The 27,992-nt window shown below is 39.9% G+C and overlaps 2 protein-coding genes across 3 annotated transcripts in view; one reads left to right on the forward strand and one right to left on the reverse strand.

Moving 5' to 3' along the window:
* Window positions 1–17,289, forward strand: LOC102227490 (tetraspanin-33-like). 2 transcript variants are annotated; one of them, XM_005795867.2, is made up of 8 exons: window positions 1–198; window positions 8,942–8,999; window positions 9,471–9,598; window positions 9,757–9,831; window positions 12,809–12,904; window positions 13,163–13,291; window positions 15,086–15,247; window positions 16,372–17,289. In XM_005795867.2, the coding sequence occupies exons 1-8, from the start codon at window positions 103–105 to the stop codon at window positions 16,438–16,440; spliced, it is 813 nt and encodes a 270-aa protein (XP_005795924.1). In that variant the 5' UTR covers window positions 1–102; the 3' UTR covers window positions 16,441–17,289. The 2 variants fall into 2 exon arrangements, with proteins under 2 accessions (XP_005795924.1, XP_023204716.1); XM_023348948.1 differs by lacking the exon at window positions 9,757–9,831.
* Window positions 16,544–27,992, reverse strand: part of ttc38 (tetratricopeptide repeat domain 38) — a 14,590-nt gene continuing 3,141 nt past the window's right edge. Inside the window, exons 5-14 of the mRNA XM_023348933.1 lie at window positions 25,872–26,045; window positions 23,929–24,004; window positions 23,554–23,673; window positions 23,385–23,444; window positions 23,249–23,287; window positions 21,263–21,344; window positions 20,805–20,970; window positions 19,388–19,547; window positions 18,957–19,030; window positions 16,544–16,929 (exon numbers count right to left, since the gene is read on the reverse strand). Coding sequence (XP_023204701.1) covers window positions 16,842–16,929; window positions 18,957–19,030; window positions 19,388–19,547; window positions 20,805–20,970; window positions 21,263–21,344; window positions 23,249–23,287; window positions 23,385–23,444; window positions 23,554–23,673; window positions 23,929–24,004; window positions 25,872–26,045 — 1,039 coding nt within the window. The 3' untranslated portion in view covers window positions 16,544–16,841. The remainder of the gene's footprint in view (window positions 16,930–18,956; window positions 19,031–19,387; window positions 19,548–20,804; window positions 20,971–21,262; window positions 21,345–23,248; window positions 23,288–23,384; window positions 23,445–23,553; window positions 23,674–23,928; window positions 24,005–25,871; window positions 26,046–27,992) is intronic.

Below are 27,992 nucleotides of genomic sequence, written 5' to 3' on the forward strand. Positions count from 1 at the left end.
GCAGCCTGTAAACAACCCAACATAACACACTGACATGGTGGCTGGTCTGCACAGCGAGGGGCTGATTCAGTTAAATGTCAGATCAGAGAGAAAAAATCCAAAATGGACAGAGAATCGAATCTGAACCGAGCTGAGACGTTCTCCTTCGTCAACCCATGGATCAGATATTTCCTCTTCTTCTTCAGCTTCTTGTTTTGGGTGAGTCGAGTCGAGCTGCCGTCCCAGGACGTTTGAGACTATTTTTAAACGTAGAAATCTCAAGCTGTTAGAGTTGTACCTCTTTAAAGAACAGGTGACTTCTAGAAAGAAAAACCTTATAAATAATGAGTGAGGAAACATACTGCAGCCATGGTGGTTGGTTGCAGTCTCCCAGCTTCTCCATTACGACTTGTTTTAGCTTTACTACAGTTGGAAATGGAGCGAATGGAGCGGCGTTGACTCCCGCTGAGGCAGAAACACCTGGCAGCTGCACTGTTAGACCTTTTATTGTAATTTTTAAGTTACTGTAATTACCATTCTACAGTACCCTTACTGGCAACACTGTTGCCAGCAAGTTACTGTAATTACCATTCTACAGTACCTTTACTGTTATGATATTTCACAGTTAATTTTTACTGAGTGTGCTTTACAGTTATAACTGCATTACTGTAAATGTAGTTTATAGTATAATACAGTAATTGTATTTTATAGTAAAGCTGGTCTACTGTAAACTTGTTTCACAGCATAATGTCAGAGTTTTACTGTAAATTAAAGTTTACATTTCTTTAACATAAGAATATTTTACCATAAACCGAAAAATTTCATAAAAGAAATTTTAGTCCAAGTACTGTGAATAACAGGTATTTATTTTCAGCAGATTTGTAGAAATAAAATCCATTTACATATTCGCAATGTCATAAAAAACAATGTCACAATACAATATAATGTGCTGTAAAACAACAAAACCATAGAACACATTTCCTACATCAGAAGAACTTTTATTCCATTCGTCAAACAAAATCAGTGGGATCCATCTTGTGGAAGCTGAACTGTAAAGAATAAGACAGACAATGTGGGAGGTCATGAGATGGTCAGGAAGTTATCTACATTGTCAAATCGACAGGAAGTTGACAAATTAAGCTGAAGTGACAATGTTCACATGCATAAAATCTTTGTCATAAAGCAGCATTAAGTTGATAATTTGTTTTTTAAAAAATCAATTGGACTGAAGTGATAATAGAAGCTGCATAAAGAATGAGCAGGACTGGCTTCACTTCAGGTTTTTGGACTGTTTATGGCAAAAGCAGTCAGTCAGTCTTCAGTAATTCAAAAGATTGCGTACTACAAATGTCCCCAAGGGGACGATGAAGTACAACAATCTTTTTAGTCATTTTGTTGGTGCTGACGGATTACTGCAAAGGTGTGCCTAATAAACTGAAAACTGCATAGTATAAAAATACACCACACTTAAACGACTACACACTTATACATTTCTGTGATTTATTATGAGATGCAGCGACATCCACTGTTTACCACGGACACAGAAAAGATGCAGGCTACTCTAAAGGGCTATTGTGTAGGAATCACATGGCATTTATAAATAATCATTAAAATCATTTTAAAAAGGCTAAAGTAAAGTCAGAGCATGCAAGATAGGAGGAAAAGACAACAAAATAATAAACATTTACATTTGGTAAAATACTTACCTAGTTGGAAGTCCTCCATTCAAATTCAGCAAGTTGTTGGAAGAAGGTGGTGATCTGGGAGTTGACACTGACTACTTTCCTCTTGACAAGACTTCCCGTCTTGCGGCTTGTACCGACTTTGGCTGTGCATTTGGTACCAACATCTGGATTGATCCTCACAAAGAATCTTTTAACAGAAATAAAATATATTAATTGTATTTTTTAATGAAGACGTACAATACAGCAATCAGCTATGGTTCTTCATCATCAGTCAAACTGTCATTAAATTTAATTCATAAATGGCTTGGTGTAGAGTACTTGCCATTGTATCATCTCCAGCGTGGTGGATGCTGACTCCTGATACTCCAGATTGAAGACAGAATATGACCCAAAAAAGACAGCAAGGACGCTGGCAAAGTCATGTAGTTGCTCAGGCTCGAAAAATACCTTCTCCTCCATACTGACCATCCACCGGGTTGCAGACATCAAGCTATTTCCTAAAATAGACAAACCCTTGTCAGGCTAACGCTAGTGAGTAAAAGTACAGACTACCATAACAATTACATACATTGCTACAAAAAAATTATAGTGATAGAAAATATTCCTCTTACCAAGCATGATTACCCTTGGTGTAGTGGGTAAGGTCATTTCCATTTCAACAGACATCTTGGTGGAAGATACCTTTAAAACATAAAAGGAAAACTCTCTTAAATATGAATTACTGGTAGTAATTTATATTTAAAGGGCCAGTTCACCCAGATTACAACAGGTTTTTGAGAACCTCATCCCGGAGACTAGACTAGACTTTACCCCTACATCCTGCTACCACTCTGAAACAGCGGATGTGAATGACAGTTTGTGGGGCTAAATGCATTTTTTAAAGCATTACATTCCACAAGTGTTCAGTCTGACTTCTGCAATGGCGGTGACTCCTGTGCATGTGGGACCTGAATGCAGAAAATGTTCTGAAGGAAGCAGGACATTGCTCTATTCCACATGCAAACCGATAATTAGCTGTGTGTTGATGTTTCTTCACATGACTACAAAATTCTGTAAATTCTGAAGTACAAATGCTGCAGAATTTACACCTGTACATAGTTGCACCTGTTAGTACTGACTTAACTTTAAATTTACAGGAGCATGGTTTAAACATGTGAACAGTCCTTATATGTAACCAGGGTTGGAAATTAACTTTTTTGTCCACCTGCCACTGTGGCTGAACAAACTCAAAAAATAACAGAAACCACTTTAATGTTTTTCACCTTTGTCCTCATTTACAGACTCTTATACACTATGTTGGAGATGTAATGGTACTTTTGCAGGCTAACCAGCTGTAGCAAGCTCAAAGTTATAGATTAGGTTAGCTGCTCCTCTACATTTCCAGACTATTTTGTGGCTTCAAATATGTTTGAAGAGCTGTGTTTTTACCTGTTGTCTTGTCTTTTGAAGAGATGAAGCTATGTTAGCAGTCAGCAGGACAGAACTGCACAGCCACTTGGAGGGAAAAAGCTTGGGAGTTAAAACAAAAAGTCATCTGAAGAAAAGAAAAAAAAAGAACAATGTTAGAAATTCATCCTTGCTGACCTACGTAGCTAATCTGCACTTTTAACATTTGCAAGATCATGGTTTAAACAAATGAACAGTCATTACATGTAAAATAAAGAAAAGGGGGGGAGGATCAATTATCAGTTAAGGTTATATTGTTCGACAAAGGATGTAGCAACAATGCTAACAGACACTCAGCACTGAGCTCATCTCAACCTAAAGCCGCCCGAGGAAGATTAAGCGGCAAAAGTCAAGCTAAAACCTTCAACGGTAAAATTAGCACATTAGCTAATGTTAATTCCGAACCAGCTCAAAAAATAACAACATGATATTTTCATTTCTTTCACCTCATTTACAGACACGTAACTTATAAGGTTGCAATATACCAGTTATATAAAACACCAGAGTTAGTAACGTAAAGGTAACGTTATTTTACCAGGCTAATCAGCACAAACCAGCTCATGCTATAATGCTAAGTTATAGCATGATGCTATAAGCTACGTTAACTCCATCTAAAATGTACATTTCCAGACTAGGTTTTGGCTTCAAACAGTTTTCTAAGAAGTGGTTTTTTACCTGTCTTGAAGAGCTGAAGCAGTGTGAGCCCACAGCACGGAGACAGAGCTGCACTTGGAGAGAAAAAGCTTCGGAGTTTAAAACAAACGTCATCAGAAAACAGTTGGAAGCGAAGCCACGCTTGATGACGTAGCTAGATAAACTGCATGTTAATGTTAGCTAGGATGTGAAAAAAACAAAAGTACATGCTCTCTTTCTGCCTTAAAAATATGTTAACTACTAAAGGAGTAAAAATACAGAAACAGGGAACCACGATGAAGCAGCTATGGTGACGGTTGGAAATCAAATATAATTCTTACTGTATATTATCAGTACAGTACCACTACTGTAATGTGTAAACAGTAAATTACTGCAACTTCAAAACATACAGTAAGTTACTGTAATACTATGTACTATACCCATAATGCAATGCAAACTACAGTAACTACTTGTAAAGATGTCTTATGGTAGGGTGACCAAACGTCCGTATTTCCCGGGACATGTCCGTATTTCACGTCCTGTCCCGGGCGTCCCGGGTTTTTTTTAGAAAGTGAGGAAATGTCCTGTTTTTTAAATTACCTTCATTGGACCATTAAATTTACAGGCACTAGGGCACTGCGCACGGCGCTGCGTGTGACGTAATCCCTGAGCCGCGTCAGTGCGGGCAGCCCTGTTCTTAATCAGAAGATAGATAGCGTGGCTGTCAGTGGCCAACAACATACGAAAGCGCAAATGTATGTTTACCTACTATTTATAAAAGAGTTTCCCCGCTTTCAGACCCCCCCCCCCCCCTCGCTACAACGTGTCCTGGTTTTCCCAACTGAAAATATGGTCACCCTATTTATGGTAGTTTTACTGGGCATTTTGTGGTATTTAACTGTAAAAAATACAGCAAAGGCTAACAGTGTATGATGACCGTTGGGAATCAAATATAATTCTTACTGTATATTATAAGTACAGTACCACTACTGTAATGTGTAAACAGTAAATTACTGCAAATTCAAAACATACAGTAAGTTACTGTAATACTATGTACTATACCCATAATGCAATGCAAATTACAGTAACTACTTGTAAAGATGTCTTATGGTAGTTTTACTGGGCATTTTGTGGTATTTAGCTGTAGAAAATACAGCAAAGGATAACAGTGTGTGCATGCCTGCTGGTAGTCGTCTGAAAGCAACCGTTAAATGTGCCGCGTTCCTTCACTGAACATTTGCATGGATCTTAATTCTGCATTTTACAGACAGGTGACTCATATTTGTGGGTACGCAGCACAAACAGGAATTACTGCCAGAAATGAAACGCTGTGAGAACTGAGCTCATTCTGAAGGCCTGTGGTCAGGATGGCTTTTCATGTTTCAGGATGAAATTAAGTTATGGTTCAGAAAAGATATCAATTCACTTTATTTCTATTGCGCCATCTATTCACCATCTACAGATACTTTAACAAAAAAGTAAAACAAGTTAATCTATCACACATACATTCCAACTGATTCTAATATCAATCAGTGCATTAAGTTTAATTTATTATTGAAATGAATTGAAAAAGTTTCCATAAGGAAACCCAGCAGTGTTCAGTCCTGGATGCTGCAGCTGTAGACGATCGTTTGTGTTGTTAATATTCATACTGAGTGTAAATGGCTCTGCTCAGAACTTTTGTATGTAAAAAGGAAAAGAAAATCAGTTATATTAAAATCTGTCATTAACTGATCAAAATGAACACATTAAAGTCTCATTCCTGCTCTGTAAGCTTAACTTTACTGCAGATGAACTGTTGCTAACATCGTTGCCTTGCAGCAGCAGCAGCAGCAGGCCTGAGTCTGAATCCTGACCGGAGGTTTACCAAGTCTTCTCAAAGAGTGGATGTTTTTCTGGGTACTCCAGCTTCCTGTTACTGTCCAGAACCTCCTGGCTGAACCTCCTGTCCGTGACAGATAGGAACCCAGCTTGCCTGGGACTGTCAGGATGACATTTGTATAGAAAATAGATGGATTATGTTCGCCTTCAGTCTGCTCACCACTGGAATCTGTTTTCATATATATTCAGGATCTTAAAATGCACATAATTATGCATATTTGTTTCTCAGGGAGTGGGAAGTCTTCAGCATAATAAACTCTGGCTCGAATAACCAGGAATCTATTGCATTTACATAAATAGATATAGGCACTGAGGAGCTCTGATGACCTGTGTGTTAGACCTGAGTTCTCCAATACACACACACACACACACACACACACGCACACACACACACACACACACACACACATATTAAAACTCTATCTGCCTTCATTTTCCTCCGCTCTCCTGCTTTACACACAGACCACACCTGTCCCTCCCCTCAGCTCCGTCACACCGCGGCTCGTCCAAAGCAACACAAAAACACTGCAGCGCACCATCACTGCCATCACAGCCAATCAGCAGCAAGCGCCGCACGCCCGGGCCGTGTTCACTTTGTTTATCAGACACGAGGCTCCGGAGTGAGCGGCGCAGCCCTAATCCATCAGGCCTTTGTCCCGCGTCCCGTGGCTCAGCTCACCTCTGCAGCAAAATCCTCTGGGAGAAGCTTGAATCATCCTTTTGAAAAGGCTGAAAAACAGAGCTGGAATACAATCACTGCGTACATAAGCATGCCTCACCGCCACCCGTGTTCACACACACACACACACACACACACACACCCACACACACACACACACACACACACACACACACACACAAGCCGACCAGTGGTGGAAAACAAGACAGCTGAAAATGAAGTGGAGTTGAGGGTTCTCCTGCACAACAGATGAAGCCTCTTTAGAAAAGTCGTCCCCTTTTCAAAAGCTTTGGGAACAGAAAACACATCTCCATGTTTCTACAGCTATTGTTTTGTCAAGGTGCTTTTATTGATTCTGTATTTGTAAAGAAACTATTTAAAAGCAACAATTTCCTCCTTCAGAAGTTTTAAAGAGACATTCAAGCTTCTAATTAAACCACAAACCGAATCTTCAGACCTGCAGAAATCCAAAATGTGCTTTTCAAATATAATGCAAGTTTATTAAGGATGAAACAAAATCATTGTTCTCAAACAGACACACACCTCTAATCATCAGACAGGCTGTGGATCTGCAGGCTGCAAATAACAACCAAGCTGAGCAGGTTGTTGTTAAACGTAAGACAAAGAATCGAAGCAAACGGGAGAATTAGAGCCGCCAGCCAGAATCAGCACCTGTTTTCCTCCTGCAGCCGTTTTATCGGGACGATTATTTAAAGTGAACTATCATCTTCAGCAGCTTGCCAACATTTCCTGGAGCAGCTTTGATGCACACAGAAGAAACAAAATAATGTTTCCCCCAACCAAGACTGACCTTACCTCGGAAAAAAATCCTTATAGCCAAGTAGATTTTTGTATATTTCGCATTGCAACTCTGTGACTTTGCTTTGATCTATCAGATAAAATCCCCCTAAAAAACATCAGTTTGTTTGAAAAATGTGTTTAAAGTTCTTTAGGAAAAAGCTGTAATATTAAAAGAAAGTTTACCACCAACATGTTTCAGATTCAGGTGATAAAAACGGAGGGTCACCATTTCCAACCTTCCATCTGCTCATTTATAACAATAAAAACTAGAAGGAGTGGTTGCCATGGCTACAAAACTTTCATATGTACTTGCATCCTTTAGCTGTATAAACGCCTTGAGCTGTTTTTTATTAATATTCTGCTTCAAATCAAACAGATTTTCTTATCCTAACGTGTTTTTTAGAACCTGTTGACCCGGGTTTGAGAATTTATTCAGTCCAGTTCTTTTATTCGGTCATTTTCTGAGAAATTGTATTCTTCAGATTTTGCAATATGCCATAAATCTGTAAATAATTTCAGCAAAAAAAATAAATAATTCAATTTTTTTTTTTTTCCCCAGAACACAAAAACTCTTTCATTCATGGTTCATGGCTCGGTGAAGCTATTTCCAGTAAAACTGCTGTTTACTCTTTTGAAATAAAAATTACAGAAACTACTAAAATAACAGTGATCAAATATTTACAGACTGTGGTGATTGTTGGGATCACAGCGTTTCAGAAATGTTCTGAATTGACGTTTCTGAGTCCTGGGGAAAGCGAAAGATTTGTTAAAAGCAGCGTTCAAACTTTAAGAAGTGGAAAATGAGGGATTCTGTTGAAACCAAACCACAGTCAGGTAGACCAACAAAAACTTCAGCAACAACTGCCAGGATAGAAAAATCCACAAATAACGTCAGCTGGAATAAAGGAATCTCTGGAAAAGAAAAAAGAAAAGTGGAGTGGCAGAAGAAAGTCATTACTATGCAAATCCCTCAAATGTCCCACTTCCAAGGAGAGGAGCTCAACATCTCTGGAAAAAAATCATTTGGAGAAATGAGACCAAAATGTAACTTTTTGGCCACAGACAGGAAATCAACAAGGCTTATGATGGAAGGGGGAGCATTCCTACTGTGAAGCACGGCGGTGGACCGGTGGTGTTTGGGGATGTGTGTGCCACAGAGGCCACAGGAAACTGGATTAAAACTGATGGCAGGACGAAGGCAGCATATCAGAAAATACTGGAGGAAAATTTTCACTCATCAGCCTGGAAGCTGCTCATGCAGTTGGACGTTCTGACGTGACGGCGATCCAAAGGCCGAGTCGACCTGTGATTGGCTACGGCAGAACAGAGTGAAGGTTCTGGAGTGGCCATCAGTCTCAGCCACTCTGTTCATACAAATCAGCTCAGGAATTTACAGGAACTGGAGGCTTTAACTGAAGAATGTCTCATCACAACCAACACAAAACACTCCAAGCTCTTATTAAAGTGGAACTAACCACCAAATCAACTTTTCCCCCTGTTAGTCTAAATGGGTTATTTATGGTTCTCTCTTTATTCTGTGCAATTTTTAAATATTTTTGTATAATTTTTTTTGTTCTGTCATATTTTTGCCCAATCCTCTCATTGCTCATTTAAAAAAAATTTAAATCTGAAAGTAAATCTGTTGTGTAAAAAACAGATTTTATTTTTAAGCTTTAGTTTAGTTTATCACTAAAAATGTGGATAAATCGTGTTTTTTGTGGCTGTAGGTTTGGGGGCATTTTACCAAACTTCAGATTAAAGCTGACATTATGTCATTAGGTCATGTTCTGTGTTCAGCTGCGATGTGACTCAACCTGGTTATCTTGTGTTTCTGCAGGTTTTCTCGTTGCTGATTGTTGGAATCGGGGTTTATGCCAAAGTCCAGAAAGCTACAGGTACATTAAACAAAATCACAGATTAAAAAGTATAAAACAGCATTAAAACTAAAATCCATTAGATATGTAATCATGCTTACAGGCCTGTTTGGATTGTGTTTACATCCCAGTAAAAATAGAACAGAGATCTTGTTTACAGTCTGGTGTGAAACACGGGGTGGGGGGGTTAGCTTCTAGCTTCATCCTCCCTCCTCCCAATTCTCACATTTAATTTAGGATGTATATAGTTCATGGACAACAGAAAAGGATTAACCTGTGGCTAATCCCTGCGATCAAACCTCTGCATCTGCATAATCCTTCAGTTTCAAATCATCATTGATGGTTTCACAGCATCGGGACAGTCAGTCCAGGAAGGGATGCAGCAAAAATAGGAAACTGTTCTGCAAACAATGAAGTTGACAAGAGATTAGAACCAGGAAGTCTAGAGGATGGCAGCTTTTTAAAGGCAGGCTGTGTTCCCGTCTCTGCCAGACACGGTGCGGGACACGTTCCTCATCGACCCAGCTGTCATCCTAATTGTGGTGGGGGTGGTGATGTTCTTCATCACTTTCTGCGGCTGCATCGGCGCCCTCAGAGAGAACATTCGCCTCCTCAAGACGGTAATTCTCCAAAAAGACGCATCACTTTTACTGGCGGCATGTTTTCCTTCCAGTAGTTAATATGGCTCTAAATCTGGAATCATGTTTCATATCAAACGCTTGACAGGAAATGTGTCACTTGAGATGAAATATTTTGGTCTTTTAAATTTCTCCTCCAGTTTTCCTTCACGCTGACGCTGGTCTTCCTCATCCAGCTGGTTATAGCAGTTCTGGGCTTCTTCCACTCTGGTCAGGTACAAACCGTTCTGGAGACACTTTCTCTTTTTCCTGATGGCACTTTCAGGGCCTTAAAGCTGCTGTATGTAACTTTTATTAAAAAATATATTGTTGGTTTTTTTAACATATTTGTTAAGAGGGTTGCCATGTTGTCACAGTATAATATGAGACAACTTTGTGTACTTTCTGCTAAACATGCTAATGGTGGAGAACCAACTTGCTGTTCCAGGAAAACTGTTTCATCCACTGTCAGCAATGGTCATGCTAACTAGCTTTAGCATTTCCGCCTGAGAGCTGGACGGGAAAAGGCAGGTTATGAGCAAAGGGTGTGCAAGCATGATTGACAGCACTGAGGCTACGTTCACACTGCAGCCTAAAGTGGTCCAAATCTAGATTTTTTATTTTTTATTTTGCCTTAATGTGACCTGTATCTGATCTTTTCATGACAGTCTGATCAACACGGAATCGATTTCATTCCAATGTGACTCAGGCCACTTGAATATGTGTTCCTACATCCGATATCTGATCTTTTTAAATGTGACCCGAGTCTGAATGTCATTAATACTCGACCATCGTCAATATTCTGTGTCCTGATTCCCCAATCAGGAAAAACAACAGCCATGTTGGACCATGAAGTTGTTAATGTTCTGGCTCTGAATGGACAACAACTTCAGAATCATAAGATATTCTCCACCATTAGCAGCCATGTTTACTTCTGCCAACACTGAACTCTTCTTCTTCTTGGTGGCAGTTGGCAAAACGCTGATTATGCTCTCTATGTTTAACCTTATTGTGCATGTGTGGCACTTTCAGGTCGTTTGCCGTTCATACTGGAGATCACATAAAGCTTGTATTTATTTGTTGTTAATGACCACACCAAAAAAATTCCGATTTCACAAAAAACCCTCTTAGGGTCACGTCGGGCAGCAGGGGAACGTAACCTAAGACCCTCCCCCTCCTCGCTCTGATTGGTTGGTTGTAGTTAGCAGAGGAGCTTGGGGTTTTTTCTCCAAAGATTATCTAGTGACTGTTTCAACAAATCTAAAAAAATATTTTTTTTTATGCAAGTTAAATACTGCAGTATTAACAAATGCATTATTCATGATTAATGGATAACTTAGGAGTGTCCTTGACTTTGGTTTTTGAGGAACCAGGTTATTGCAGGAATGAATTTTTAATTTTTTAAAAACTCTTTTCCACTGCATATTTCCTTCACAGAAAAACAAGTAACAGGTTCTGTACTAAAGGTTTCTGGGTATTTGTTTCTCATTTTGATTTTTCCCTCATAAGCTACAGATTAATGCATCTCTCAGGTTTATTCTGGAACCGTGTTTCATCCCAATAGCGGCTCTCGCTTCACTTATCCTCTTCAGTAGCTTCTCCATTAAAGGTCCGCTGGGAATAAAAGTACAACAGCCAGCAGGGGCGCCGCTGCCGCACATCAGCGCACGGTGGTGATGTTCCTGGTGTTTGATGGCGCCTCTCCACTGTCAGCGCTCAGACTGCCTGCTGCTAAACAGAGCAGTTTAACAACCTCCCAGCATCCTTCCTCGCTAAATGATTCAGATGCTTCGGCACTTCAAAGTGAAACCAAATGTTCCATTTCAGCAGATCCCTTAAAGGAGACTTTCCCGCTAATGACACAGTACAACGGTGGGCTTCAAAGCCCAAGGGCCAAGCTGGGAAACAGGAGCGGAAGGAGGCGAAGAGTTGAGGAGGGGTTTTAAAAATCCTCCCACGATTCAGTAAAACTACTGCAGGATAATAGTATTTATCAACATAAACTGTTTCAACACCGTTTGTAATTTGAACAGTTTATGACGCCGTTAGCAAACAGATCAGAGGTTCATTTCCAGCTTAATGAAACTTTAAAGTTCAGCAGGTCATTAGCATATAGAGCCCCGTTAGCATTTATTATATCTGAGCAGTATTGTGATTCTAGCTGTGACATCATCAGTATGTTAAAATAAAGAAATTGAGAAATAAAATGCAAAATTCTGTGCTGCAGATTAAAATAAACCTTTAATGGACCTTTATAATCCATAAACACCATGAAGCAGCTTCATTCAGATTTATACAGATTGTTCAATCGGATGCATTTATTCACTTTCTGAGGAACTGATCAAAATTACATTACAATAACTACTGTGGAAGTTTAGGCTGTGGTCATTTTGTTAAGCTCCTTTTACTAAGAGATTGTGGAGGAAATGTTCTGGAGTGAATATTTTCTCAAGTTAATTACTGGCTTAGATTACAGCTAGAATATACGTACATTCATGTTTCTTTTTTTTTTTCCAAAGGCAAATAATTAAAAAAATCTGAGCAAAATGCTAACCTTTTTTTTAATCCCTCCAGGGGGTCTTTTGTGGGCTCTAGTGTCCCTTATATGATAGCAGGCTGACAGGAAATGGGGAAGGAGAGGGGGGAAGACATGCAGCAAATGTCATCGGGTCCGGGAGTCGAACCCGCGACGGCCGAGTCAAGGACTCAAGGCCTCCAAATATGGGTCCCGCTAACCCCTACGCCACCACAGCACGCCCAAAATACTAACATTTGAACAGAAATCCTTCAGGCTTTCAGGTTCTGGGTTGACTTGTAAATTTGCAGCACATGTTTTGAGGAGGCCCTTCAGGTGTGAATATTATGCTTCATTGTTGCCTTTATGCAGATGTAAATAACCCAAACTGTTGATGAAAGCCCTAGATCGTCATGGAAACCGGTGAATTACCCAGGAGTACCTGGCTGACGGCGAAGTGGTGGCAGCGCCGACGGAGTCTGAAATGATTCCAGTTATTATCCATCACCGGCTCTGCTGGGATCTCCCAGCATCTGCAGCAAGACGTTTTCCAGTGTGCCATTAAACCTCCTCCTAATTACCACAGGCTGGAGTCTTCTGACGCTTCACAGTTTTAAGACTTAATTTCTTTTAAGAGATGGAAATTATAATATCAAGCTATCTTTTTATTAAATCTTTTTTCTCTCTTTCTCTCATAGACCCGAGATGCTCTGGGGAAGTTTGTGAAGAAAGCGATCGTTCACTACAGGGATGACCTGGATCTGCAGAATCTGATGGATTACATCCAGAAAGAGGTGCTGAGGTTTGACACAGACACACCTGACTGCACCACACTGCCAGCTCTGTTTGTGTTTATGTTGGCCTCAGTGAGGAGTTTCCACATGAGAAGCTAAACATGCATTTCCTGCAGCTCCATGGGATTCCTCAGGAGATATTCCTGCGCCATCTGCACATCCTGGCTCCAACTGGGAGCCCGGGTTTTCCCCTCGTAGACGGCCGGCACGACACCAGACTGTTTCTAAATATACACCTCTGCTCTGTGCTTGGCTCAGTTTAAGTGCTGTGGATGGAACAACTACACCGACTGGTCCTGGAACCTTTACTTCAACTGCTCTGAGGAAAACCCCAGCTCAGAGCGCTGCGCCGTGCCGTACTCCTGCTGCTCTCCGGTTCCTGGAGAGGTGGGTTCACACAATGCAGCTTAAACAATAAACTACAAAACTGTAACAGAGTGGAATATTGGCTTTAGGTACATAAATATCAGCATATTTGTTATAGATCATTATTTAGTATCTGGTGAAGACAGAACTGTGTAAAATATGCCAGATTTCCTTCCTAACCCGGGTCTCTGCTCAGTCATATGTAACATTTAAATATAACGCCTTCATGTAGCTAAAACCAAGAGGATTAGCCAGGTTTATAACTGCAGCTTAAAGTTCAAAGTGTCATGCTGGATTAGAGTTCAGGTCTGTTCCAGGTGATTAACCGATCACTTTTCAAAAGCATCAAACTTTATCCGTACAACATGCTGTACAGTCAGTGGAAAACAGCCGCAGCTTCTTGACTGCATCATTTGATTTATATTGACCCAAAATATTTCTGCTTGTTTGTCGAGACAGCAACTGCTTGTTGCCTGGAGGCAGCAACATCACATCAGATGGAAAGCGATTTGGCTGAACCAGCCGTCCTCATGATGAATCACCTGGTTTCATCCAGGACAGAAAAACTTTCCTCATCCCAAAGTGAAATGAAATGTCTTCATAACTCAGATCATCCAAACATCTTCAAAGAATTGATGTGGCTGGTGATGCTGTGGGCCAGAAGGATCTCCTGTAGCAGTCAGTCTTGCAACAAATCTGAAGAGGCCTCTGACTGAGGACATTGTTGCTGTATGACAGCTGGATATCTGGCCATAACGTGTCCCAGTTGTTGGCTTGCTCTGCTAATCTGCCTCCTTTGCTTTTGCTGCTCCTCTTATTTTTAGGTAACCCCTGGAATATTTAAAATTCTGCAGAAAGAATGTAAATAATTATAGATTCCCCTCAAGAGCCGCAGACTCTTGAAATAAAAGCTTCTCTTTTTTTCTCAGTGTTGAAAGGCAACATGTCAGCTGCTACAAACAAAGATGATTATTTGTTCTGCTCCGTTTGCAGAGGAAGTTTGGGACAGGCTCATGTTTACCACCCAGTTGCATCAGCTCTTTGAAGAACACAGCTAGATGTTCTGACAGCTCAGCTGATCTGTGGCTCCTTTGGAAAACCGTCCAGTTAACAATGGGAACAGAAACTGTGTGTGTTACTGTCTAACTGTTAAAGTGATGCTGGTTGGCCTGACATGGACACATGCAACATGTGTTCATAGCTTAACTGATCTGCAGCAAGTGAAAGCATCACAGGCCTTTATAGCAGCACTGGCTGTGATTTCACTGGATTCTAATGAGATTTCATGTTCTGAGCATCAAAGCAAGCTGTCTACACATGCATGTGTAAGAGGTGTGTGTATGGATGCTGCATACCAGCCTTCATAGGTCCTGCTTCTGTGCATGAATGCTCAATATCGTCCCTATTATTATGCAGACGCAGCGGCGCATCATGAAGGTACAACTGAGGGAAGCTAAAGAGTTCATGTTGAGCCATCAGGCCAGTATTGATTAAACATCAAGCTGCACAGAAAACGGATCACAGAACCTACTCCAACATGGTTGAAAAATCAGTTAATTAAACGGCAGAAGAGTCGATGCAGTGCTGCGACCTGCTGGTGGCAAACCGCAAGTTCAGGCTGCAGACTGCTGCAGGAGCTTCCAGTCGCTGCTTCAGCCTCACCTGCTCCCTTCATGTTTGTTTTTGACTCATCAGCCTTTAGGTGCCACAATGACCATCTTTAGTTTTTCCAGCAGCAGTCAGAGAACGGCCCAGTGTGGAGTTTAATCAAGCATGTCGCTGATATTCTACTGAAGGTCTCTTTCTGTTCTGCAGATGGTGATCAACACCATGTGTGGTTTTGGCATTCAGACGCAGAAGTCCCAGGAAGTAGACAAGTCCATCTACTCTATGGGCTGTGCAGACAGCGCGGTGATGTGGATGGAGTCTCACCTGCTGCTGGTGGGAGCGCTCACCCTGGGCATGGCCTTACCTCAGGTGACCTCCAGCGTAATCCACCTCAGAATCAGAAACAAAAGTAGCTCTTTGGTTTTAAATAAGCCACAACGGGTCAATGAACGCATCGATGGAGGCTTGCTGGGTGGAGCGGCCAGTAATCAAGCTATTGAGCGGACCTTCTACCTCACAGGCTGGATGCTGCGTTCAAGTAGTTTCAGCAACACTTAATCAATCTGTTCAGAAGCAGCAACAGACTTTTTCTTTCTGAGGATTTTCTGAAATTTACTGATTCAGGGTGAAATTTCTGCACTATAATGGAAAAATAAGCAAATTTAATAAAAACCTGAGGAAAGGAATTATTTAAACCAGGTTTATGCCAAGAAATAACTGTAAAGTAACTACACTGTGATTTAGTGCAGGATTAGCACTATGTGAAGCAGTAATACGGTAACATTGAGTGTCTGAGAAGGGAAATGCTGACAACTCCCTCCCACTCATGGAGAACGGCTGCGCAGCACGCTTCACTCCCACAGCAATTAGTCCCTTAATATCTAAAGTCAGATTAACGTGTCGGCTGTTATCAGGAGCTGCACACATCAGATCAAACCATCACGCTGCAGGAGCGCTCACATGCTTCTGACTGCATTTCCCATAAATCCCGTTGGACCAATCGTGTCAGAGCTGCGATTCCTTTGATGTTTGGGGAAACAACACTGATTGGTCACTTTAAGAACAGCAACCTGTAATGTCAGGTTTCCACCCAGCACTACGAACAGAAACAACTTGATTAATGTAAAAATACCAAAAGTATAAAAACCTCTTAACATTTTTAACAAACTGATTTGTTGAGAAAAAGGAAAACTTTTCATATTTGGAATTATTAGGGCAAACTAGGTTTATGTTTTTCATGTTGGACTAATAGTAAAATTATTCAGGTAATAAGTTTATCTTTGCATTAGTTCAACTTTGTTGTTTCCTAGTTTTATGCTGCTGCCTGTTCTCCAAACTACTGAGGCATAAAAGGCCGAATGCAAAAGGTTTTAATGTGAAAAAGTTTAAGATGTAAATGAGATTATTTTCCTGACTGTGCCAAACAGAGCAGCAGCGTTGGTTCCAACGGGACCTTGAGACGCTCATTACTGCCGTGTTCTGATGTTTTCTAGATTGCCGGCATTGTGCTGTCCCAGATCCTGATCACTCAGATCCAAAATGAGATTGCTTCGCCGTTTTGAGGGCAGAAGGAAGAAATTCTGGTGCTGAACTCGTCCAATCAGAGTCAACACATCTAGATTACATATCCTTTGGCAAAACTGTTTTCATGCTGTGACACACATGCATAGTGCAAAGTATTTATTGGTTCTCTCTTTAACTTTTTCAATACACATTTCTATTAGTAAACATTTGCAAATAAATGTGCAAAATGCTTTGAATTGTATAATATAACAGATTTTTCAAACAATTTCTTCATAATGTCACATTCAATGAGGAATGTCCAGGGGCATGAAGCATGATCTGGTTAACGGTGTGGAGCTCCTTCCTGTGGGTTCGATGTCTCTAAACCCAAACAACAAAATCAGATTAGAGCGGCGCTTTGATGTTTTCACGTGGGACCCGCCCGCGCGCTGCTATCCTTCTAGCCGTGAAGAGCCAGCGCTTTCTGCGTGAGGCGCTGGGTCAGAGGGGAGTTGGGCCGCACGGCGTCACGCTCCACCAGCAGACATCTGGGGAAACACAGCAGAGCAGAGACCAACAGATTCAGCCAGACTTCAAGCTGGGAGAACAACTCCATCAGTAATTAAAGTGCAACATGGTGTCAGATATAGAGAAAATAGCTGGTGTTGTGCACAGAAGACGGGAGGTGGACAGTGAAGAGTAGAACCAATCATGTCCAGTAACTTAAGGTCAGAGCCCAAACGTCCTTACAACGTCTCTCCAGCTGACCATGGAAATGCATCCAAAATGGCCAAAACATTCGGTTTAAATTTAACTCCTACCTGCTAACAAGCTAATTAAGGTTTTGAAAGAATATGTTTTTCCTCATTACAAAGTGTTTATTTATAAAAACAAATATTTATAAAGTATCATGAAATCTGTCATTTTTATTTCAAAAGATCACAAAAACAATCCTGAAGAGACTGATTATGTTTTCCTGCAGTAACAGGGAACCAGTTCTGGCCAGTTAGTATAAATTACATTAAATGCCAATAGGATTATTGGAAAAAACCTGAAAGATGCTAAATGATTAGTTCAGGTCCAGACCAGTTCTGTGCCAACAAAGATCCACAGAAAAGATCTGGAATGAGAAACTTTAAAGTATCTCAGTTAGGCTGAGATACTTTGCTGTTGTTGATGCAACTCTTTAAGTGAAAGAAGCTAATTCTATAAAATATCACCCATAATTTGTAAAACTTGCATATTGTGGAAAAATAGGAAGGTTTTTTTTCTCATTCCAACCACTTTTTGTTTATCAGACATTAAATGAACCAGATGTTCCACTGAACCCAGATGTTCATTGGTTGAGACTCACAAGAATAGATCTTATAAATCTACGACATTTTGGCCGAGATAACTTAAATTAATCTAAAGAAAAATAAACAATGTTGAAACGTTTCTAATGTAATAGAAACGTTGTGCAAAGTTCTGGAGAAAGCAGATCATGAACCACCAACTCCTCCTCCTCCTCCCATATAAGATCTATTAGTTTTATAGTTTTCCTCCAGGCTGATTTGTAGCACTAATTACACCCAGAAGTTTAGTTTTAGGTTTACATGTGGTGCCAACATCTGTCCTGAGTGACGCACTAATTACAGGTGTGCATACAGGCCTCATTCAGAGCTTATCCTTGAATTACCAACATTCATTAACTGTCTGAATATAATTATATCCTGACTGCATTAAGGAATTAACTACTGCACTGATATGACTCTACATGCTGCAAATTTGATCTCATATTAGAGTTTAGAGACGATTACAGCTAATGTATGGATTTATATTTGGAACTAAAAGGATTCAGGACCTGGTGTGACGAGACGCACATGAAGCATCCACCTGTCCACCTGACAGATTAGTGAATATGAACATTAATATAAAGTCTGGATCAACACAGATACTGAAAATATGAGTCAGGAGGAGGAAAGAACACCTGGAGGTGGTTTGTGTTTTATAAGGGAAGAAAGAACTGAATCTTTTAAATGAATGAGACACAGTGGTGCAACAATTAGCTGCACTAACCCTAAAGCACTAATCAAACATTAGTTCTGCTAAACTGCTACAGTATTTAGCAGGAGCTAAAAGCTGTACTAAGCTACTTGTCAAACTTTATTCAAATAAAAAGTTTACAAGACAGCCAAGTAAATTGCACTAATTGGTTCCAAAGTTTGCAAAAATACTAATCAAAAACTTAGCTTAGTGTGCCCACCACTAACCAGAGCTAAATATATTACTGATATTCATAACTGTTGAATGTTCCCACATTTTATACTACAAACTCAAATGTATTTTGTTGGAAGTTTATGCCCAGATGACACAAAACAGAAAATTTACAACTGATAATACTAAACTATCAGAGTTATAAAAGGGCTTGAATTTCTTTTCCACTTAGCAGATCAACACAAAGTGCCAGAAAAATGTAAAGAAAGCTGGTAAAGGAAAACATTAACAATGTAAGCTGGGTTGGGTTTCTTTATGAATTGTGAACAAGCAAGTAAAAATAAGAGAAACATGTAATAAGTGGCGAGTTGAAGATTACCTTCCCAGTTTGTGATGTTGCTTGTTGTCAGACTTCATGGCTGCATGAATAAGCAGCTGGTTGAACAGATCTCTCTGGAAGAAGCAGCGGAAAAAGCCATTAGTGAATGCAAACCTCTGGCTCCACTACAGCAGAGCTGCTGCTCCGCATACATCGTCTGTTCACTGCAGGACCTCGGAGAACTCGTCTGAACATGGAAGATAAAATGCATCAACGTCCATCACAAAGATTTATTATTCATACGATGGTGCACTGCGCTCTGCATCCTCACACCACATGAAGCCCAGCAGGCTTTACTTCTGGAAAAAATTATACAACAGATTTCTAGTTTTTCCTTCAGAAAAAAACCCTGTGAGGTTAGAAGTTAAAGGTTAGCTGTTTGCTTTGTTTTTACTTTTCACTGTAAAACTTATCCAATCTGTTCACCTTACCTGAGCGTCGCTGCCACCGATGTCCACCATGCGGTAACGTAACGGGTGCAACAGCGCCACAGCTTGGCTGAAGTTGCCCTGCTTGTACTCCATCATAGCTTCACACATCGGTAAGCCTAAGCTCTTTGCCAGCTGATGCTGCTGATTGTCGCCTGGTTCCCTGTGAAGGGAAATAGTTTAGACACAGGAAGTGGAGGAACTGTAGAAAAAAACATTTTACTTTTGCAGATTAAAGAATATTCAGGCATTTTTTTCTATCTCTAAAAGAAGAAGGTTTAACATCACTTAAGGCCAAGCACTCCACACCACAGCAATGTGATACGTCAGAAGTACTAAAGCTGTAACCATGAACGCTGCTTAAGACGGGAGATGCAAAGCTGGAAAGTGATGAACTGAATACACTGCTGTAAAAAATATTCACCTCCATACAGACTTCTTTCTGTTTTATTCTTTTCGTCTCACTAAAAAGTTGGAGATCAAATTAATTTTGATACCAAACAAAAAACAGTCCACTTCATCACTCATATCTGAAAAATTAAGAAATAATTTAGACCTGACTGACAGCTGGAAGTAGGCCAAAAAATATGAAAGCAGCACATCTTAACCAGATCTAAATTATTCAATAACAGATGAGGAGCAAAGTCTAAACAGAGCAGAACCATTATCCACTCAGTGAGGAAACATGGAACACTCTCAGCTAAGGTCAGAGGTCATGTTCCCACAGCAAGACAGAGAGACTGGAGTTTTCACTGGTCCTCCGTGCAGCGATTCAACCTTTACTGCACAATTAAAATAAAAAAAATATTTTAGTAATACATTATTCTGTCAATCAGCTAAAAATATTAATCAGGCACATTTGGCAAATTCTTCATTTGTGCCTATTTATGTACAGCTAAAGGCCTTTTTGAGTCTGTACACTCAAGCGATTAATCGATTACTAAATTATTTGACAATTTAAATAATAGATTAATCATTATTAATTTCATTGTTTTAGCCCTAATAATTTTCGCTCTGATTCCTGTCAGTAAAAGATTGTTAGTGCAGCAAGAAACTGTTTGAAAACCTGAAACATTTAGATGTGACAAAACGAGCAAACAGGAGATTCTAGAATGGATCCTGTTTCAGTTCACTGGATCACAGCTCAAGATAGTTTCTTTCCTAAAGTTGTCACAGTTTTAATTTAGCAAAGACTAATTATTTTCTATAACATAAGCTAAAGCCTGTCTGTTGATAAGTGTACAGCTGTTGCAGAGGGAAGCCCCGCCCCTTCCTCCAGCCGATGAAGCTGCTCAGTCTTCCTCAGTCTTACCTCCCACGCTCTGCCTTGTTTGTTTCTGTGTTATATAAAAGTCGTGTTGCTCGAATGCAACCCGACAGCGGGGAGGTGTGCAGTGAAGAGAACTGGGACAGAACTAACCTGGCCAGTTCCTGGAGGCCCTCCAGGAGGCGCTGGGCGGCCCCGTCCTCGTCGGCCCCCAGCGCCACCATGAGGAAGTGGAGGTCGTTGAACAGCGTGACGTGGTCATCGGTGTGAGGCTGGGTGACCTGCAGCAGCTCCCGCCAGCGCTCCTTCACACACACACCTGCAACAGGAAGACGTTTCCAACCACGCATGATCCAACCAACACGGATCATTTCTGCTGCTGCACTTCCAATGTTGTTAGTAAAAATAAAAACCGATCATCTCACCTCATTAAGTCTTTTTGATTTCAGACCAAAGTCTTATTTGTGTTAAATTAGACATCACAGCTGGTCATTAGCAGAATATTAAAAAAACAACTCAATTTATTTCTGCAAAATTATTTCAATTAGAAAACAGTCAACAATATAAACATTATTTTCCATATTCTGGCGATCCCTTCATTTAACACCAACCTTCCATCTCCAGTCTGTAGAGCATTGAACAGGCGTCTACGACGTCGAGCATGGCGCCGGAGGCTTTACAACGCTTGAAAATCTTTAAATGAAATAAAAATCATCAGTATTTATATAAAGACTCTGAAGGACAGAAAAATTACAGCCAAAGGGGAAAATTACTTCCATGATGTGGCTCTTTGCGGTAACTTGGTAAAAATGTGGCTCTTGGTCTTTGTCTGGTTGGCCACCCCTGCATTACACCCTACCTTCCCTTTAGTTGAAATAACTAATAACATGTTTCAAGCCTCCTAATAACATCCAGATCTGGGCTTTGACTAGACCGGGACGTCTCCTGCCATGTTGTAGGTCTTTCATTTTCATTCAGACGGTAGAATCCTGGACGGTGGGCTGCACTGGTTCCGCTGCAGCTAAACATCCCCAAACCATGACACTTCCACCACCATGCTTTAAGGTTACTATGAGCTTTATTTCCTGGAATGCTGTGTTTTATTTAGGCCAAAAGTTTCCTCTGTTCTGGAGTTTGAGATATTCAGGTCTGTCCAAACGTCGTTATTCCAGATGTTCTGGTTTTTCTCTATGATCTCTCTGCTGAACTTTAGTCTGACCTTCATGTTTTAAATATAGAGCAAAGGTTTTCTCCACCTGTGTGGAATTTTTGGCTTTTAGGAAGGAGTAAACTATTTTATCCTCATTTTTTATACAAAAATGCAATGTAATTTTTATTATCTGTTAACTTGAAATAGCCAGATGTTTAAATATATTAATAAAAAACTTTTTTTTTCTTTTCCACATCTGTATAAATCTTAGTTTGTAATGCAGCAGAGCAGAATCTGCTGCGTTACAAAATGTTTTTTCCAGGATTCAGAAAATAACCGACGTTCGTCTCACAGTCTTCTCGTCTCATCCTGACTAAATCAGACCTGGCAGCCGACGCCGAGACGCTGTGTGGGGGTGGTTCTTTGGCTCTTACATCTTAAATTTGGATTCAACATTCATCTGCAATTAGCTCTCGACTCACAAGAGGACTACGCCTTTCTCTAAATCTGCACGCCTGGTGTTTTGATGCTCTGTGACTCAGGAAGCTGCAGACATGAATCCAGTCTGTTTGTGTAGACATCAATAACATCCTGCCGTAGTTCTGACTGGATGTTTGAAGCCTAACTTTGTCCTATTTACTTTTCTTCAGGGAAAATGGGCCAAAACAACAGATTGAACTGAAAACCGAAAAATGACCAGAAGGCTTGCTAGACACGCGTTTTGAAAAAGGAGCCAGTTATCTTTTATTACTGTTCTACTCCATAACTGCAGCCTACCTGGAGTACTGAGAAGAACACGATGTTCAGAGACACGGCTGAGGTGAGGAGGCTGATAACGGCTCCCAGAAAGCCAGAAATGGTTTTTTCTTACATATTTTCTTTACAACAGCATTCATAGTAAAAGCTAATAACCAAAATGGCTGAAGCCTCCATGTCATGTTTGAACTGATTTGCCGGAGACAAAACTAATTAAATGCAGATAAAACTGAACAGATATGATTCTAAAGAGAAGTTTGGTTTTGTTGATAAGATCACTAAGATCTCCACAAAATACTCAGTTTCCTTCTTTAATATTACTTCTAAAATGTGACTAATAAAGTGCAGTTGGTTTGATGCATGTGTGATTTTACAAAAAGTGGGTCATGATTACATTTTTATTAGCATATAAAGGCAGGTAGCTGAGCTAATCCTTCAGAGGAGATATTTTATTATACTGGGTTGATGTTTTACGGTTATTGAAAACAGCGTCAATGAATGTTGGAGTGTAACAACATCCATGATGTGAGAAAACAGCCTCATCTTTGAATTTAATAAAAAATATATTGGCTGTAATTAAAATGAGGGTCAACATATATAACATCATAACATGATATAAAGCTCAAACAGTTGATTTTTCATAACCTCCCTCCTTTAAGACTTCAACCTGAACCTGGGAACTCAAACCCACCTGGGAGTCGTAGATCTGCAGAGCAGCTTCATATTCCCCCTGCAGAGGATGAAGCAACAAAAACGTCACTATAAACTAGAACCTAAAGATAATAAAATCTAACATTTTCCTTAAATAAAGCCATGATTATCCTCACCCCCTCGATGAAGCATAAAGCCCAGTGCCAATAGTTGTGACTGGCCAGCATGTCAGACCCCTAGAGATAATAATGGCAGTTTTTTCATATTTATTTTCCAAATATTTAAACCTTAAACTCTGAATTTTCCACAATGTTCCAGATATGGTGTGATGAAAAAAAACACCACCTGCCAGTCTTTCTCTCTGCTATCCATGAAATTCAAGACTTTGTCCACCTCTGCCTTCATCTCATAGACGTGGGCCACGGAGTGGACGGCCCAAGCATCATCAGGGGTCAAGGCGAGACCCTGGAACAAGAAAGATGAATTCACACACACACACACACACACAAATAACTGCAGTCCTCACTTTAAATAACTTATTGTGAAATTTCTCAACTCTTTTCTCCTGGAGACTCTCATGTCAGCTGCTTTAAATGCATGAGGCTTTCAGTGTGGAGGGTGGACTGACACAATCAGTCAAGGCAGATAACCTCAAACACACAGCTGCTGTGTTGTCAACAAAGCGCACAAAAGAAACCCATTACCAGCAGAGTCGCTCACCTGCATGGCCACTTTCAAAGCCTGGTCGTAGAAACGAGTCTCCAGGAGGCCGAAGGAGTATTGTCCCTTCAGGTAACTGAATGCAAACAAACTTTTAGAAAATACTGGAAACAATGTACTTTTAACAGAAAAACAGACATAAAACACAATCTGATTCAGAGCAAATAAGCTTCTTATAATGACACATTGCATTATTTAAAGCATCTCTTCCCACACACTGGTAAACATGTGTTCCAATTAAATTCATAGTTCATAACAATGGAAAAATCTCACATTGAAAATCCCTCATTAAGAAACAAATATAAAATTTCAAAATCTCTGGGGCAATTCTTCACACCACTATAATTTCTAATTAAGGAAAATCTTTGACTTCCTCCATTTCTGGGATTTAAATGATACATGGGCTCATTTCTCTGGGCCCTTTCATACGGAGCCCTCCAGGGGACATGGGGATTTTTTTTTCTTTTGCGTTCCGTAAGTAGGAAAGAAATAAAAATACATCCTAATTTGGATTATTTCTGAGTTATTATAATAAATCATCTGACAGTTTGATTGTGTCTCTGTGTTGCTGGTTGACTGAATGGTTTAAAGGCCGTTTTCATGTTCAGTTCCATCTCAACCTTAACAGACATAAACATGCAGTGAATAAATCGACTTTCAACCAGTTTTTTGCACCAAAGACTTAATAATAATAAACATGTTTTATTATCATAAAACACAACAAACTAATGATGGTAGAGGGCCGCACTGGGTTAACTCGGGGAATCTCATCTGTCCGTGTATAAATCAACTCCAAACCATTTCTTTGTTCTGTCCCAATTATCGATTTATTCCATTTTGATCATCATGCTCCAAACTTTGCAAGGACTGACCGCCCCGCTCACCGTTTCCTCATAAACACAAAGCCAGCAGGTCAGAAACCTTCACATTCATACCTGGTGAGGCCACGCCCACATCGACACGCCCACCACCCAGGTGTCAAAGCCTCCTGCTCCTGTCATATCAATAATTACTTATTTCATTCATAAGGTTCTTACAGAGCCTCAGTGAAAACTTGTTTATTATTATTAACTGTTTGGTGCAAAAAACTGGTTGAAAATAAATGTATTTATTGCATGTTTATGTCTGTTAAGGCTGAAATGGAACGGCACTGAAAGCCCTTTAAACCATTGAGACTAGAACACAACAGACACAATTAAAACTGTCAGATGATTTATTATAATAACTCAGAAATAGTCCAAATAGTTTGGATGTATTTTTATTTATTTCCTACTTATGGAAAGTTTCTGTTGATATCATAGGTTTGTGGTGAACTTTCTATACTAAAGAAAAATGATATAAAACTTCAGATATTTCACAAAGAGATATTAACATTTATGGAAAACCTTCACATAACCTTATATTAAAGCAGAAAATACGGCGGCCACCGTAAGAAAGGCTTACAGGATCCAATTATGCCGCATAACTGATCAGAAGATTATTGCGAGGGAACGCAAAAGAAAAAAAATTCCCATGTCCCAAGGAGGGATCCGTAGTTTCAAAATGGGGAACACAAGAGAAAACTATTATTCAAGTTAGCGGTGGTGGACACCGCTAACTAGCCTAGCTGTGCTAACCCTGAAGCTCTAGTCATTAAGATTAGTTCAGACAACAGTAAAGCAACAACAACATGGTATTTAGTAGAATGCCAACTTCAAATCAAATTATCTGTCCTTGAAAGACTCTAGCACTAATTTCATTTTCATATTATAGTTAACATTTTCCAACACGCTTTTAGATATCATCTTTATGTGTAGATCTTGTTCTCTGTCTCCGTTTTATTTTGTTGCTATATGTTTGAAATAAAGTCACTGAAATGTGGGGAGACAAACTGTGGTTAAACTCACAGTTACAACAGCTTCACACTAAACCAGCATGCAGAACCAGTAAGCTGGACCGGCTACCTGAACAACGGCATGTGAGGCTTCCAGTGGGGCAGCACCCTGGCCACCGAGTCCCTCATCTGTGTTTGGACCCCCATGTAGAAGTAGGAGTCATGGGCGAACTTCAGAGCCAGCATGTCAGTGGGATGATCAAGCAGGATTTCCTCCCACACTTCACAGGCTTTTGGGAAATTCCTACAAGAGAAATGTGTCTCCTTGTTAGAAAGAAATCAAAAAGTTGTGGAAGACAGGAACTGTTCAGAGAACAGCAGGAGGATCACAGCGCTTTGGGGAGAAATGAGAATCCTCTGAGGCGACGTTAAGAAACCAAATGTATGTTTAACGTTTCAGGATATAATAAACGTCCAGCCGTCATAGAGTGACTGTCATGAATACTGAGTTGGATTCTGCTAATCTGGAGCGTATGACTGAATCACATGCAGACAGAGAAAGAGCAGCTTCATGAATAGAAACTATTTCCTGATAAACTATTTCTAATCCGCTCACAAGCGACCAATTTCCTGTGGCACAATGGAACCCACGTCTTATCGAACGGGACTTTAACAGACCTCAGTGGTGACATGGACTGGTGGAATACTGCACAGAGTCTCGTTTCAAAAACACATCAAGATTTCAGCAGAGAGCATGAAAAATAAACCAGCAGTTCCTGGTTTGCAGTCCAGACTTTTCTTCTTTTATTCATAAACTCCAGCATGAAACGGAGACTGCATCCTGCCCACATGGCAGCTACTCTGGTTAACAACAGGAGCTCAGGTTTCACACTCGAAAGAAAATATAAAAAATAAAATAAAAATCAGAGAGTAATGATTACCCTAGGCATGCACAATACCTTCTCATCTAAATAAATCCTTTACTTAAGTTTTAACGATGACATACTGTTGCATTTTTGATTGATTGCAGAACAGCGCCGCTCTAGTGGCAGCTTGTTGGAGCAGCTCTGTTACATTAGCTCTGATTTTGGGTTTTCTAGACTTTTGTTCACTTTTTGGTTGCTACATGTCATGGCTGCAGTTTGGATGCTCTGCAGCCAGCAGGATTTTGGTTCTCTCTTTTTATTTTATTTTGAAACAGTCATGATGTGTAACCGTGGCAACGAGGTATTGTTTTTACAACTGGGAAGAACCGTAACATTTCAAAAGCTCAAATAATACCTGAACTCTGACCCCAAATCCCAGATGAGGAGGAAGTTCAAATCTTCTCTTCCATCCATGATAATGAACAGATTTAAAGAGGAGTGGCAAAAGCAAAGGAGATGGATGAGCAGAGCTGTCCAACAGCTGATTGTGTCATCCTGGACGTGTTACCTGGAAGTTGAGCTGTTAGCATGTCATGACATCATCATGCAGCGACAACCTTCAGTCAGAGGTGTCTTCTGATTTGTTGCCAGACTGACTGCTACTGGAGATGCTTCCTGCATCACCGTCCACAACGACACTTTGCAGAAACTTTGGTCATATGAGTTACGACAACATTTCATTTGTTGTCTTTACTTATCTCTTTGGGATAAGTAAAGCAATTCTGAATAGAATTTCAACAAGTGTAATAATTATCTTGCAGTTAAAAAAACAAAACTACTAATTTGCAAACCAAGTTCTTGGTATTTTATTAATCTTGAGGATTATGGCTTATAGATGATAAAAGAGCAAAATTCACCTTCTCAGGAAATTATAAAATAATAAAACAAAGTTCCTTTAAATTATGGCTAAAAACCCACCTGTTTAAAGTTGACTTTAATAATAACCCAAACATTAATTAATATATTTGAAGATGATTATTCTTGATGATTAGATGATGGAATTTGACAAAATAATGTTTGCTGATTTCATAATTAGTTACTCTGTTATATGTTTATGGTGTGAAGAACTTTGAACTGCTTTGTTTCAAGTTTATTTTTATACAATTAAATACAAACAAGGCAGCTCAACATCATAAAAACACAAAAATACAAAGTCATACATTACATTTTGTCAAGTGCTATCATTACACATCAGAATGTTGATTAATGTTTCATTTATGATTTTTCAAAAGCAACTCTTAACAAGTGGGTTTTAGTCTAGATTTAAAGGCATTCAGTGTTTCGGCTGTTTTGCAGTTTTCTTGTCGCTGAATTGCAGGAATAAA

This window comes from Xiphophorus maculatus, chromosome 2 (genome assembly GCF_002775205.1).
Source record: "Xiphophorus maculatus strain JP 163 A chromosome 2, X_maculatus-5.0-male, whole genome shotgun sequence".
NCBI classification, from domain to species: domain Eukaryota; kingdom Metazoa; phylum Chordata; class Actinopteri; order Cyprinodontiformes; family Poeciliidae; genus Xiphophorus; species Xiphophorus maculatus.